The 16594-nt window shown below is 40.6% G+C and overlaps 1 protein-coding gene across 1 annotated transcript in view; it reads right to left on the bottom strand.

The window, feature by feature from the left end:
• Nucleotides 1–12156: 12156 nt before the first annotated feature.
• The window catches only part of CLEC2B (C-type lectin domain family 2, member B), a 28547-nt gene continuing 24109 nt past the window's right edge, over nucleotides 12157–16594 (bottom strand). The window contains exons 2-4 of the mRNA XM_008578080.1: nucleotides 16437–16591; nucleotides 13249–13352; nucleotides 12157–12265 (exon numbers count right to left, since the gene is read on the bottom strand). Of these exons, the coding sequence (XP_008576302.1) occupies nucleotides 12157–12265; nucleotides 13249–13352; nucleotides 16437–16591 (368 nt within the window). The remainder of the gene's footprint in view (nucleotides 12266–13248; nucleotides 13353–16436; nucleotides 16592–16594) is intronic.

Below are 16594 nucleotides of genomic sequence, written 5' to 3'. Positions count from 1 at the left end.
GGGTCATGAGAACCCCTTCAAGGTGGCATCTCTATCCTTGATCTCTACGATCCTTCACTGTTTTTAAAGTCAAAAAAAAAAAAAAAGAAAGAAAGAAAAAGGTAGTACTAACCTCAGCAAAATATCAGTAACCATTTTTGACAATGTTCGAATTGGCCTTTATGTTCTAGCTTGATTCATAAACATTAATTAACTAGACTAATATAAAAATAAAATTTAGTTTCTTTTTTCAGAATAGTTTGCTTTTTCTTATATCTTTTAAAATTTTAATATCTGTTTCACCCCTCCCCCTATAATCTAAGCTCCATGAAGGCAAGGATTTTTACCTATTTGTATACCTGTTGTATCCCTACTATTTAAAGGAATTCCTGACCCATAATAGATGCTCAATAAATATTGGTTGATTAAAATTTGATAGGTATTATGAAGAAAAGATGTGTAGTACTTATGAGAATATAAAGTAGAGGGATCTGAACTTGTCACTGGATTCAGCTAATACTTCTTTAAATATGTGACAAATGAACTGAGATCTGATGTGAGGTAGGAGGATAGAACCTCCCAAGAGTCCCCAGATAAAGCACCAATATGTGAAACAAACAAACAACAAAAAAACAAAACTTTTGGTTTTAGTATGTTTCACTTTTTATAAAATACAAAGAAGTTTAGTGCTAGTGGAGGTCAGGAAAGAATAAGCTGGATGTTGATGTATGGCTGGAAAATATGAGATTTTTTATATGACATGTATTTGCATTTTGGTTTCAACAGCAATTGGGAGCCAATGAACGAAAGGCTTTAATTAGCAGAGTAACTTGATGAGATTTGAGTTTGGGAGCTATTACCCTGGCTACAGTATGGGGAAGGAGCGTGAAGAAGTAGCTATGGGGAGTTATTTTAGGTGCCTATTTCAGTAGCCTAGGCAAGAGATGATAGATTAGTATGCAAGCTATGGAAATGTAAAGAAGTGAGTTGAATAGAGAAATACAAACATTGCTAGGAGAAGCAGACTTGTTGTAAGTGTGGATACTTGTCCTGGAGGATGAAGTGCAGCAACGGGTCATCCCTACTTCCATCACCAGAGATGATGACAAACCCAGTGGGACCAGACAAATAACTGGTGGGCAATCCACAGGTGACCCAATTCACTACCTATGTCCCATATATCCAGGTTGAATTAGTTGAGTTGGGGAAACAGTTACAGAAGAAACAGGGAGAGCCCCTGGCTGTCTAGATGCTGTGGTTATGGGACCTAGGGGTGGACAGTGTGATGTGCTCTGGTGAGGAGATAGAAAAGTTAGCCTCCATTACCATGCACCCATCCCTGTGGCAGTGGCTATAGAACAACCGCGGATATGCATAAGGGCTGGGTAATCACTCTTTAATGGATTGGTTGAATGCAGCTGTTTGAACTGTGTGGGTGAACACTGGAGAACTGCCCCAAATGGTGATTAAATGGCAAATGTATGCTGAGTTGGTTCAAATGTATGCTGAATTGGTTTGGGAGCTGGAGGTGTGTCAGTCCATGTTTAATATGAAAATCTGTGGTCTGGATGATGAACATTATACAGGCGACATGAGAAACATAGTGCTGCAAAATGTCCCACTAACATCCTTTGGGTCACTGATGGCCATATAGCCCCATACATTGGCCATCCTATACAAGAAATAAAGACCATGATGGCCAGTCTGGGCAAAGTGGAGGAGAGGAGACAAGTAAAAGGAGTCCGAAAGGTGGTGAAGACTAAACCCTCAAGAAATGCTTGGGATTTTATCCCAAGGGGATCAAGCAAGACCAGCCATAAGCATATTCTTTACTTGCTCACAGCAGTGGTTGATAGCAAGAAAATTGACTGGCAACCAAATGTGGTCCTGTTTGCCTTGTGGCAGCAATTGCGCCATGAACAGTGTTTCACTAAACATCTGGAAACAGGTGGCAAGGTATGCCCAGTGAATTTAAAGGATTTTTTGGTTACTCCCACAGATGCAGATGGACTATTCCATTTCAATTAGGGAGCAGGCCAAGGTGCTTGCCTTTGGGGGTCAGGTGAGGACCAGAGGCCTCATGTTGATCTGGCAATACATTGGTCAGGGACAAATGTGCAGCGTGTATTGGTGTAGGCAGATACTGGTGCAGAATGTAGCTTGATATATGGTGTGAGGAAAGTAGAGTTGGTTTGGTCAGGCCCTCTTGCCTCATACTGGCAATACATTGGTCAGGGACAAATGTGCAGCGTGTATTGGTGTAGGCAGATACTGGTGCAGAGTGTAGCTTGATATATGGTGTGAGGAAAGTAGAGTTGGTTTGGTCAGGCCCTCTTGCCTCATACGCAGCTGGGTGTGATTCAGTAGATCTGTTGTAAACAAGTTACATAGAGAGTAGAGTTAGTGCGCATGTGCATCCGGGTACCACTTGGCTCATTGCCGCTATTGTGTATTTCACTTAGGTATGGAAGCCAGCAGCTCTGAACCATTGGTCAGTGGAGCTCACATCTGAAGAATAAAGCATGTCTACTTTGCCTGTGGCTACTCAGTTTTTCTTTTGACTACCTGACTCAGGACCTGCATAGGAGGGTAGAAGGGTCTGTGATCTGGCCTGACAATTGGCATAGTTCAGTGGCAGGATCCAAGCAGGTAAGAATGCCACAGGCCCCAAGGAAGGGGGAGGTGATGTGGCCACCCTCAAGAATGTGGTACCTGTGGTAATGTTCCTGTGGACTTGGGCTCTACTGGAAACGTGAAACCATGTGGATGGATCCCTGAGAGCATGGAGAACACTCTCAGGGTACTGAGCTCCATGGTGAAAGATGAGGAATCCCAGAGTGTAGCTGGCCAGATGGACTGGCTACTGCTCATTGCACTGTGAGCCAACATGGATCAGACACTCCATGACACAGCATGGATTGGAGAGCCAACACAAAAGGCAGACCTGTAGGACACTGAAGTACAGCAAGAGGACACCTCTGCTTCTGAAGCTGAGGACAATGATGACCCTGAGGGTGAGTTGGGAGAACTTGTGCATCTCCTCTCATGACCTGTTATGCATCCGAAAATGAACCCCTAGCACCTTGGTCCTTACTATTGTGAGACCTAGAGGGGGATGGCAAATGTGCAGTGTGTATTAGCATTGGTGGATGCCACACAGAACATAACGTGATGCACAGCAACCCTGATAAGTTTCCAGGGGCCACAGTTAATATTTATTGCTATGGAGGGCAGATTATTAAAGTCAAAGCTTTGCTTTTGCCATTGGGCTTCAGACAATTGCCCCCCTGTGTATGTGTCCCCAGTAGCTGAGTCCATCTTGGGTGTAGATGTACTTTATGGTTTGCACCTGCAAACAATGGTTCAAGAATTCTGGATGTAGATCTGGACAGCAAAGCCTGTGTGGCAGGGACATGTGAAACAGTATCATTGGCTGGGAGGACATGGGGAGATATGTGCCACTATCTTGGAGTTAGAAAAGGTTGGCATCATTCATCCTGCACATAGTCCTTTAATGCTCTGATGTGGCCAGTGAAAAAACCTGATGGTACTTGGAGAATGGCTGTGGACTATTGAGAACTGAGCAAAGTAGTGCCTCCTTTGCATGCAGCTGTGCCATCAGTTCATGGCTTGATGGATCAGCTGAAGATTCAGCTGGAAACTTGTCATTGTGTACTGGACTTTGTAAATGCTTTTTTTCTCTTGGCTGATAGCCAAGAACAGTTTGCCTTTGCCTGGGAAGGAAGACAATGAACTTTTCAAGTATTTATCCAAGGTTATCTGCATAGCTCAACCATCTGTCATGATTTAGTGGCTGGGGACCTAACCAGGTTGAGTAGGCCCAGCATGGTTACAATGTTTTATTACATAGATGATGTCTTGCTAACCTTTGATTCTCTTGCAGATTTAACCAAGGTGGCTCCAATGCTGCTAGATCATTTGGAACAATGTGAGTGGGCCATATATAAGGGTCTTACCCTTTGGATATCTATTTGGAAATATCAGTGGTGGATGGTAGGCCACCAACCACCATGGGGACAAGCCATGCAGCAAGAGTTATGGGAACTAGGACATAAAAAGGAAGTAACTCTTTTCCGTGTTACAGGACACTTCCCTTTAGACAGTCCGTGCAATGATGAAGCTAATGCATTGGCTAAAGTAGAGCTCCAGCAGCTGATGTAGCTGGGTGTCTACATTGGAGAATGCAGAATGCTGGCTACAAGACTGTGTGGCCGATGGCCACCAGGTGCTGCATAAACCTGAGAATGCTGCATGCTGGGCTGCAAGACTGTGTGGTTGATGGCTCACTTGGTGCCACAGAAACCCAAGACAGAATGCCGCTGATGGGCAGATGTGCTCCTGATGAACAGATGGGTGCCCCTGATGGGCAGATAACCTGCGTGAGAGTGCCCCTGACATGGTGGCAGTTGGATTTTGTGGGACTATTGCCAAAGTTAGAGAATTACTGGTCTTCTTTTTATATGGCCTTGTGGGTGTCCCAGACCAGGTAAGCAATGTGAAGGCACTGAGTAGCCTTATGGCCATGTATGGTCTTTTGAAAAGGGAATTAAGGCTGTTTGCCAGCCCCCCATTGTTGAAGGATGGACACAGCAGTTGTAGCCAACAGTCAGGATCTTAAATGAGAGACCCCACAAGAGTGGGCCCTCTCCAGTAGAGGCTCTGTTGCATAGAGCTGCAGTGCCTGTTCCTGCATCCACTCTTTCCAGGATGGTAAGCTGGCATGCATTCTGTCAAAGGGATGAGAACTCCCTCTATTGATGCCAATAATATTTTTGTCTTTTCACCCATAGTATTGTGGCTGCAGCCACCAGAGTCAACTGGCCAATGTGTCAGCTTGCTGAATATGCACCAAATTTCCTACCAGTGTGGCTGCAGGATTCCTTTGGAAAATCATCCTAATGATAACTACTAACTGGACATGTGTACAGGTGGGGTTTTCACGGCTAATAGTTGAAAGGATAGAGCTATGGGGACAAGCCTCAAGGTGTATTGAACGTACAGTAAGTACAGAGGTTATATGGATGCAAGGCTCAGCCATCCTCACTAAGGGAACATTGCAGAAGATTCCAAACACGTAGACTGTACAGTGAGGGACTCTGAAGGGGTGGAGTGTGAGGAAAGTGGAGTTAGTTTAGTGAGGCCCTCTCGCCCCATATCCAGCTGGGTATGATTCAGCACATCCATTGTAAACAAGTTACATAAGAGTAGTGTTAGTGCACATGTGCACCCAGGTACCACTTGGCTCATTGCTGCTATTGTGTACTTCACTTCTGTATGGAAGGCAGTGGCTCTGAACCACTAGTCAGTGGAGCTCATACCTGAAGGATAAAGCATGTCCACCTTGCCCATGGCTTCTCAGTTTTTCTTTTGATTACCCAACTCAGGACCTGCACAGGATATTGTGGGAGGGTCTGTGATCCAGCCCAACATAAGTTTCCAGGTGCTACAGTTTGTGTAGATGGCTTTGGAGGACAAACCATTGAAGTCAAAGCTTTGTCATTGCCATTGGGCATAGGGCAATTACCCCCTCATTTATATACTGTGTATGTATTCCCAGGAGCTGAATACATCTTGGGTGTGGATGTACTTTATGGTTTGCACCTGCAAACAACAGTTGGAGAATTTTAGCTGTGAATACAGACAATAAGGCCTGTGTTATGAGGATATGCTAAACATGACACACAGGTGTTGCTCAAGCCAAGACGTGTAGCCAATGTGAAGCAGTATTGCCTACTGGGAGGACATGTGGAGATAGGTGCCACTATACTGGAGTTAGAGAAAGTTGGCATTATTTGTCTGGCGCATAGCCCATTTAATGATCTGGGATGGCCAGTGAAAAAACCTGATGGTACCTGGAGGATGACTGTGGACTACTGGGAGCTGAACAAAGTAGTGCCTTCTTTGCATACAGCTGTACCTTTGGTTCATGACTTAATGGGTCCACTGATGACTCAGCCGGGAACTTATCATTTTGTATAGGACCTTGCTTTTTTCTCTATTCCAATCTCGGTTGATAGCCAAGATTGGTTTGCCTTCACCTGGGAAAGGAGGCAATGGACCTTTTCAGTGTCATCTGTCATGGTTTAGTGGCTGGGGACATAGCCAAGTAGACTAGACCCAGCATGATTGCAATGTGTCATTATATAGATGTTGTCTTAATAACCTCTGATTCTCTTGCAGATTTAACCCAGGCAACTCCAATGCTGCTAGGCCACATGAAACAATGTGGGTGGGCCATGCACACAGCCAAAGAGCAAGGACCTGGGCTGTCAGTCAAATTCTTGGGAGTTGTTTGGTCAGGTAAGACATAAGTCATCCAAGAAGCTATTATAGACAAAATACAAGCATACCCTCAGCCCATAACAGGAGCTCAGTTACAGAAATATTTAGGACTTCTGGGGTATTGGAGAGATATTGTACCCCATATGGCCCAAATGGCCTGCCTGCTGTATGCATTACCAAAGAAAGGAACTCCCAGGAATTGGACTGAGGAAGTAGAACAGGCTTGGTGGGCTACAAAGAGGGAAATACAGCAAGTACAAGCTTTACAAGTGGCTGATCCCACTAAGCCTTTTGAATTAGATGTACATGTAACCCAAGAAGGATTAGGATGGGGTTTGCGGCAGAGATAAGACCGATTCCAAACACATGTAGGATTCTGGTCTCAGCTCTGGAAGGGCACTGAAGTGTGTTATTCCCTAATAGAAAAACAATTAGCAGCTGTGTATTCTGTCCTGATGGCTACTGAAACTATCACAGGAACTGCCAAAGTCCTAGTAAGGAAGACATACCCCTTACTAGGTTGGCTGAGCACATGAGCAACCAACCCTAAAATGGGCATAGCTCAGATTCCAACTCTCTCTAAATGAGGAGCATATAGAGAACAAAGAAGCACTGTGTCGACGAGTCTTCTGTCCAAAGAGTTGCAAACTGTGCTCGGCCCAGTAGAGGTTGTGGAGGAAACTTTGACACAACTGGTACCGATGGAGGTGGAGGCTACACCTTTTGATGAGGGACAGGGACCTATCACAGAGAAAGCTTGGTATACAGATGGCTCTAGCATGGGACCCTCAGCATCGTGGATGGCTGCTGCTGTCCAGCCCTTAACAGATACCATGTGGTATGAAAATGGCACAGGGCAAAGCAGCCAATGGGCTGAATTAAGAGCAGTATGGATGATGATAAAAAATGAGCCTGGGCCATTAACCATCTGTACTCACAGCTGGTCTGTGTACAAAGGTTTAACCCTTTGGATCTCTCCTTGGAAATATCAATGGTGGATGGTAGGCCACCAGCCCCTGTGGGAACAAGCCATATGCCAAGAGTTATGGAAATTGGGACAAGAGAAAGAAATAACCCTTTTCCATGTCACAGGACACTTCCCCTTAGCCAGTCTGGGCAATGACGAAGCTGATGCCTTGACTAAGGTAAGATGGCTGGAGAGAGTCGCAGCCACTGATGTAGCCCAGTGGTTACATTGACAAATGCAGCATGCTGGCAGCAAAACCATGTGGATGGCAGCTCAAAGATGGGCCCTGCCCATAAAATGGGAAGATGTACTGAATGCCTGTTGCATTTGTCCGGTATGCACTCAAGAGAGAGAATACCCCCGATGAGTGCTGTATACAGATGGGCAAATAACTCGAGGAAGAGTGCTCCTAACTCAATGGCAAGTGGACTTTGTCAGACCACTGCCAAAGTCAGAGAATTCCAGGTATATCTTCACAGCTGTTGATATGGCTACTGGTCTTCTGTTTGTATGGCCTTGTAAGGCCCCAGACCAGGTAAGCACTGTGAAGGCATTAAATAGTTTTATGGCCATGTTTGATCAGCTTCTGGTCATCGAGAGTGATAATGAAACCCACTTTACTCGACATGAGGTAGAGAAGTGGGCTTCTCAGTTGTCTATTCAGTGGAAATTACATGTGCTGTATCTTCACTAGGCAGTGGGAATGATTAAACGGTACGATGGTCTTTTTAAAAAGGGACTAAGGCTATCTGCCTAACCCCCATCTCTGAAGGGTTGGACAAGGTGGTTATGGCCAACAGTCAGGATTCTAAATGAGAGACCCTGTAAGGGCGGGCCCTCTCCAGTGGAAGCTCTGTTGCACAGGGCTGCAGCACCTACACAACTGCAAGTCACAACTAAGGATGAGCTCTTGAAACCAGGATATGGTAGGAATTGAAATATTCTCTTACCAGTCACAATCTGTTTGCAACAGGGACAAACAGTACAGTAGAAATGGCCTTGGGGAATAAAAGTCCCCCCCCCCATATACTCCGGGTAGGCCTAATTGGGCCTTGGGAGAAAGGATTAGAAGAAGAGTTGCGAGTGTCACCTTGGGTGACAAGTACCTGGCCTCCCTGAGTAAAAGGTAACATGGCCTGGAACAGATAAGTGCTCTATTCTGAAGGGCACATTCGTATTATCATTATGGCCAATTATGAGTCTCCTATACTGTTACATGTAGAACCTACAGATCCAGGAGTGTTAGTGGATAATGTATGGTATCATAAACCAGGTAAGATATCTATTCCTGTGACCATCTTTTCTCAGGATGGCAAACTGGCATGCGTTCTACCAGAGAGACAAGAATTCCACCTATTGCTACCAAAAACCCTTTTGTCTTTTTGCCCATAGTGTTGTGGTTGCAGGCCACTGGTCACATACATGTGTTCATGTGGCCAATGTGTCAGCTTGCTAAATATGTGTGGAGGGTACTAACATTAATAAAGCACATGTATTTTACAGGGCCTAACTTTTTAGAATTACACATAGAAATGTTAAACTTGCAAAAGACAGAAAACTTTCCCCAGGCTAAAGTCTCTGTTGTAGATGAAGAATTGTAACACAGCAAAATTGCTGACTCTAAGGGCAGATGTCCCTGGTGCAGCTAAACCTAATGATTGTTGCCATAACAATTATCTTACTGTTCTTTTTGTAACCACCTATGTTCCTTTTCTGTAACTTTCTGGCCTAGAGAATTAATACTGAGAGAAAACCCTAGTTCGGGGTTATTTTCTGAGGAATGCTTCTCTCTTGTGGGTTCCTCGGAATTAACCCCTTTGGGGACTCTCACTGCTCAGAAGAAATGGGCTTTGAATAATCCTTTGTGTCTTCATTACCCTGGGAGAGGTGAGAAATATGCACTGAGCTTCACATCAGAGTGGCTGCAGGATTCCCATGGAAAATCACCCCAACTATGACTACTAAATGGACATATGTATGGGAGGGGTTTCATGGCCAATAGTTTAAAGGATAAAACTACAGGACAAGGCTTAAGGTATATTGAACAAACAATAGGTTATATGGGCACAAGAGTCAGCTATCCTCACTAAGGGAACATCGCAGAAGATTCTGAACATGTAGATTGTATGGCAAGGGACCCTGAACAGGTAAATTGTAGAGAAAATGAAAAGTAAATGGTCAGGATCCCTCAGTTGTTGGAATCTTTCTGAGCATTTGATGTAAATATGCACATGCACCCAGGTGTTCCTTGGTTATTGTCTAATGTGGTTGCGTATGTGCGTCCAGGTGTCTTGGGTTATCAGACTTGAGTATAAAGGATGAGTGGCTCTGATCCACTGTGCCCTTCACCCCTGGGATGCCCCCAGGGGCCCACAGGGAGGCCTCTACTGCTGCTGGCAGCTGTTCCTTCAAGCTGTTGCTGCCAGAGCCCCTGGGATTCCCCAAGAGGTCACTGCCACCACTGCTGCTACTGCTGCTGAAGAAGTTGAGGACTGAGCTCGTGTCATTGCCAATGGCTCCCAGGATCTTTCCCAATTACCTAGCATGGACCTGTGTGTGAGGGGCCTGGTGACTCAGCCAGGCATGTGAGGGGCCTTGTGACCCAGCCTGGCATGTGAGGGGTCTGTGACTCAGTCTGTACAACAGGTTTGAAGGGTCTGTGGGCCCTGAGCCCTAACAATACAGTGGGCTATGTCAGCAAGATTCCAACAACAACCGTACCCAGACAATTAGTGTAACTATGGCTGTAACCACACGGGCATTTAGGTTGATTCCATTTCTTGGCTATGTGAATAGTGTTGCAATGAACATGGAAGTGCAGATGCCTTTTTTACATAATGATTTCATTTCCTTTGGGTATATATCCAGTGGTGGGATAAGTGGGTTATAAAATAGACCTATTTTTAGTTTTCTGAGGAACCTCCAAACTGTTTTCCACAAAAGCTGTACCAATTTACATTCCCACTAAAATGCAGTGGGGGAGGGTTCCCTTTTCTCCTCATCCTCACCAGCATTTGCTATTTTCTGTCACATTGATAATAGTCATTCTAACTGGGGTGAGATTGTTGTTAATTTGCATTTCTCTATCGATTAGTGATTTTGAGCATTTTTGCAAGTGCCTGGTGGCCATTAGTATGTCTTCTTTTGAGAAGTATCTGTTTGGGTCCTTTGCCAATTTTTTAATTGGGTTACTTGATTTTTGGCTGTTGAGCTGCTTGAGTTCCTTATATATTCTGGATGGTAACCCCTTGTCTGATGTGTACTGTGCAAGCACTGTCTCGTAGCTGCAGGTTGTTGCTTCACTTTGTTGGCAGTGTCCCTTGCTGTACAAGATCTTTTCAATTTGTTTATTTATTTATTTATTTATTTATTGCATTAGTTGCCTTAGTCTTTGAGGTCTCACTCAAAAAATTGGTGCCCGCTCTCATTTTGTTTGGCTTATACAAATTTAAAGTTTTGTTTTTTTCTATTTCTGTGAAGAATGTCATTGGTATTTTGATAGGGATTGCACTGAATGTGTAGATTGCTTTGGGTATTACGGACATTTCAATGATGTTAATTTTCCCAACCCAAGAACATGGGATATCTTTCCATTTATTTGTGTCCTCTTCCATCTGTTTTTCACCAACGACTTATAGTTTTCATTGTAAAGGTCTTTCACCTTCTTGGTTAAACTTACTCCTAGGCATTTCTTTTTCTTTTTTCTTTTTTTTTTTTTTTTTGCTAGCTATTATGAATAGGATTACTTTCTTGATTTCTTCTCGGGCAATTTCCTTGTTGGCATATAGGAATGCTATTAATTCTTATGTGTTGATTTTGTATCCTGCCACTTTACTGAATTCATTTATTAGTTCTTTAATACAAATTCTTAAAAATTAGAATTAATTTTTTGGTGGAGTCTTCATGGTTTTCTATAGGATCATGTCATCTGCAAATAAGGATTGTTTGATTTCCTCCTTTTCAATTCTATATTGCTTTCTCTTGCTTTATTGCACGGGCTAGAACTATGTTGAATAAAATTGGGGAAAGTGATTGCTTTGTTCCAGATATTAGAGGAAAAGTCTCTAATTTCTGTCTGTTCAGTATGATTTTAGCTGTGAGACTGTCATACATGGTCTTTATTGTGTTGAGGTACATTCTTCCTATACCTAATTTGTTAAGTATTTTTATCATGAAGTGATGTTTGGTTTCATCAAATGCTTTTTCTGCATCTATTGAAATGATCACATTTTTTTCCTTTCATTCTGTTGACATGATGTATCCCTGGGATAAATCTCACTTGATCATGATGAATGACCTTTTTAATGTGTCGTTGGATTCTGTTTGCTAGTATTTTATTGAGGATCTTCACATCTATGTTCATTAGGGATATTGGTCTGTAGTTTTCTTCTTTTTGTTGTATCTTTTCCTGGTTTTGGTTTGAGGTTAATGTTGGCTTCATAGAATGAGATTGGAAGAGTCCCACCGATTTTAATTAGATAAAAAATAAGTCATAGTTATAAGGTAGGAAGAAATAAAACTGTTATTCTTAGATACTATGTTTTTGCAATATTTAAAATAATCTACAAACTATTAAAAAATTATGAGAGTTTTTAAGATGGATGTTAAAGAAGATTAGAATGTCCAAAGCAGTTACATTTCTATTTAGAAACAACTATTTATAAAGCTTATAAAATAACATAACTGTAATAGCAGAAACATTACTCAGGATTAACCAGGCCATTTGAAAAGCAGAAAAGTAAATTGAGGAAAATCACTTTAGTGATTATCAGGATGTATTATTAGGCTATAACATTAAACCAGTATAATGTTGAAAGTTAACATTACACAGAGGGTAAGAAAAAAAGATTGCGGATGTTAGAGCAATCTTACCCATGCCTGTTAAGGCCGTAATCAGAAACAACAACTTAGTATATATTTTTCCTGCAAATCCATTTTCTTTCTGTGTAGCATCTAGCTGTCGCTACACCGTCACCATTGAGATAAGCACATTCTTCATTCCCTCTCACAGTAAACCTGAAATAAAGAATTAAACATTATATACTAGGGAATCCTGTGATTTCTTCTTTGTCCAATGCCACCTTTAAACAAAAATCTTATCTATCCACAGTCCTGAAAAAGTGATCTATAACACAGTACTCTCTTGCTAGGGTTGAGAAACCTATACCAAGTTAAACCAAAAGAGTCTCTTTTCCATTTGAATTTGTTAAACTGACATTAGTTTACTTACATGTAATCAGTGGCGCTTTCAAATCCTTCTCAACTGGGGACAATAACCCCCCACCCCCCTAGGACACTTGGCAGTAGCTGGAGACATTTTTGATTGTCACAACTGGAGGCAGGGGACTGGTGGGATGTATAGCTACTATTATCTAGTGGGTAGAAACCAGGGATACTGCCAACATTCTGCTGTGTTCAAGAAAGAGCCCCCTTCTCCACAACGAAGAACTGTTTAGTACAAAATAACAGTAGTGCTGCTATTGAGAAACTCTAATATAAACTAAGTGGCTGAGTGACTGTAAGTCATCATTTGGGGTGTTTATGCAGATTTTTCCATATTGTAAAATTAAAGATATGAAGTCTAGAACAAATTGCATGATAGTGCAATTGCAAATAAAATCAGGTTAAAATGAAAATCAGGCTGAATTTGAATTGTAAAGACATCAGAAAAAGGTAACATGCCCCTTGAAGAAGAGATACAGAATTGAACAAGATATTTTAAAATGAGGCAAAAGTTTAATTTGGTGTTGTGGGAGGGCTGTGTATATGAATCTTTGTTTTCAAAGTAGCCAACTAGAAGATCTTCACTTTTCTACACGGATTTCCAACCTCTATGATTGGCTGTTGAAACAAATCTCAATACATGATACCATCTTATCTACTTCATCTTTCCAACATGCACAAAAATCGCGGGCTCTAGAGAAATTTAGCCAATTCATAGGTCCTAGAGAAGGTTGCACTATCTAAATTTAAATAATGCCAGATAGAAAGAAACTTACCATTTGTTAAATTTGGTTGCATTTATCCATTTTCCTTCTCGGTTTGCTGTCATCGTCAGGCCAATCCAGTGATCAGAAGTGCATTTGTAGCGGCTAAGAAAATGCTTTAGAAACAAAATTAATTTAAAAATTTTACTTGACAGTTGTTATTACAACCTATTGTGTCCCTTTTGCTTTGCAGGTGTGAGATGCAGGGCAACACCTGCTTAACTCCTGGCTTCATCAGAAAACAGCTATGGCATTTTGAAAAAGTACTTTTTCTCTGATCTTCAGTTTTCTTATTTGTAAAACCAACATGTGGGTAAATTTTCTTTAGATACTTTTTTTACTCTAAACTGATATGTTCCATTTGAAAAATCAGTTCCTCCAGGATTTTCAAACTATAAGGTTCTGGAAAGCCAGGGTTTGCAACTGACCTCTTGCCCAGCATTCCTGATCATTATATTTATTATATTGCTTTCCCACTTCCCAGTAAATATTAGTATTTTTAGTTTAATATTTGTTTCACTTTAAGTTCTCTCCCAATACTACATGCAGTCACACCCACACACACTCACACATACACCCCTCATATATTCAATTCCTTTAAAACTTAATTATTAAATTTATTTTTCTGCCAAACATTTGAATTTCTAAACACAGTATTCAGGGATAAATACAATGTTTTTTCTTGATATTTGTCCTTCTCATACAATGCCAAAATATTTTGCTACCTTAGAACCTTTTTTTAATCTTAGAATTATTACTATATATAGAAAGTCTCCGAGTCTCCTCTGCTACTAAAAACCTGGGAAACTATAAGCTTGACCTGGTATCACTCCATGTTTCAATTTAATGATAAATAAAAGGGATTTGTGCTAAGTCTCCACCCTTCGGTCAAATCCTATCCGATAAGTGACACTGATTACTTCTGAGTTTTTAATAAACCATCTTCTGCAGCAATTTATAAATTTACTTGAAAAAAAAAATCACTGGGCTAAGCTTTGGATTAATGAAGGAACAGATTAATAAAACATTGTCCCTGGATTCAACGGTTTTCATTTACAGTAAGAAAAATTTTGTTATAATGTTAGAAAATATTCTACTAGATAAGAAAAAGTAATAAGTATAACCAATACAAAGTAAAATCGGGGTTCTCAGAAAGAAGCATCTGAGTCTTTAAGGGAGCCTTGCACATAGGATGTGCTCTGAGGGAGGACTAGAAAAGATTTCATTGTAAATACAGAGGGTAAAGGAGAAGAGGGTGATTCATATTCAAGGTTTAGGGAGGAGCTTGTTTGAATTCAAAAGAATGTAAGAAAGGATTAACATATTGGAAACCAACAGGCCATATGTTATTGAATAACTGGTAAGTTTAGATGAGGCTCAGTAGTTGTGGTCTTGGTAACAGAGAACTAGGAGTTGTGTTTCCTGGAGCCCATCCTGTGAAAAGTGTTTATTATTTGCTCAACAAATGAATGCCTATGTAACTTCTTGTTAAAAATTCAAGAATTTTAAATAGCTGCAAATAAATTTTGAAAATATTTCATGAAACAAACTTTATCTTACGTTTAACTAAGGAAAATATAATTGTGTAATAAAAACATGTATAATACTTTAATTAAATCATTTTAAATAAACAATCCCTAAAAGTCCTTCAAGACACTGTTGCTTCCACTCTTCACAGACAGCTTTACTTCATTCTTGAAGATCTGTGATCTTCAAAATATATCAGGATATTACATGATCAAAGTATTTTTTCTTGATCCAAACAGTACACCCATTCTTACCTGATACATTTAATAATTTCTCTTATGTTTTAAAGTAATTATTTTTGTGCATTCTGTTCTTTATGTTCCCTGATCTTCACCATTTTTGTCATTCTTTGCTGACAAGATTCCTATAGTGAATGTTTGTTTAATATTTGTCTTTCCCTTCTTTATCCTTCAAACATTTTATTAATAGTCATTAGTTTTCCATCTTGCTGCTAATTTAGTCTTTTTCCCTCAAGAGGAACAGTAAGGAGCAGTCAGAGGATTTCTCAGAATGTTCATTTTCAAAAGTCTTACAAAATTTAGCAGTGATATTATTGACTAGAGAAGCCCTGCTATTAAATTGATCTTGTACCTTACTTCTTGATTTGCTGTGTCTACTCTTAACACATCTGTTTTTCCCCATTTTATTAAGATTTCCATATCTTTTGTTGCTTCCAAAATAGTTTAGCTTCCTTGCACTGATCTGTAAATTGGCTCAGCCTGATTCACACCCACTTAAATTTGAACCAATCTTCAACTAGATTACACAAATATACTTTGTTCACCAAAAGCATATTTGGTGAGGTAACAAGCAATTCTCTTTTAACAATGTTGGTTGCTGTGCTGCTCCACTTTATATTTGAAATACTTCTCAATTGCACATTATTTGCAAAAAAAAAAAAAAAAAATGAGTTACATTACCTCATATTATCCTTTCACTCTTAAAGAAATTAAACAAGAGTAAATACATATGCTTACCAGTAAGTAACTTGGGGAAGAAAAAACTGCAAATGCAGAGGAATAGAGTATTACAATCCCTTGTTAAAGTTCTTGGAGAGTCTTTCTACTCAAGAATTTTATCATGTAAATCAATATTTATTAAGCAAGGATCCATTAGGCTTTTCATTTGTAACTGACTGTGAAATACAGCGAAGGATACAATCTCAGTTAAGACATGGTGTCTGCTCACTGGATGCTCAGACTTCAGCCTCAGGAAAACTGTGCGGTGTACTACTTATTGTATTCCTGGTAGAGAGTGCCCTGATGGGGGAGGCTGCCATGGGACCTCAGAGACAGGCAGCAAAGCAAGACTGAGAAATCAGAGGAAAGTTCCTCAAAGGGAGTAGAATGAAGAATCCCATTCTTTCTAAGACACTTCTCTCTTTGTGGAGTACTGACTTTTAAGAGGTTTCCAAATACTATCAATCTCTTCTATTTACACCCCTTAAATTATAAAGATAGGTACCAACTGTACTATTCAATGCAAGTTTTACATACTTCAAGCAAAATATACCTAGGTATTTTAACTGTATCTTATATGCCATGTTCTGAATACTTTTAACATTATGCATAGAGAGGCATGTGTAAAAAGTTTTTAAAGTTATAATGGAAGTTGAATATTTCTAATGGTCCAAGTTAAGAGGATTTATAAGAAATGTATATTACATTACTTACCATTTCTTCCGGGGTGTCAATCATAGTTAGATCAGCTTTTTGAGCAGAACAGTGGTTTCTACTTAAATTCCAATCTTTCTCATCTTCAGAGAAATAATAGCATTTGTTTTCGAAACCAATCCATTTATCTTGGCAAAACTTCTGAGGATACAGTCCTA

The sequence above is a fragment of the Galeopterus variegatus genome, unplaced genomic scaffold, assembly GCF_000696425.1.
Source record: "Galeopterus variegatus unplaced genomic scaffold, G_variegatus-3.0.2 Scaffold1626, whole genome shotgun sequence".
Classification (NCBI taxonomy): domain Eukaryota; kingdom Metazoa; phylum Chordata; class Mammalia; order Dermoptera; family Cynocephalidae; genus Galeopterus; species Galeopterus variegatus.
This window is presented reverse-complemented; position numbering and strand designations above follow the sequence as displayed.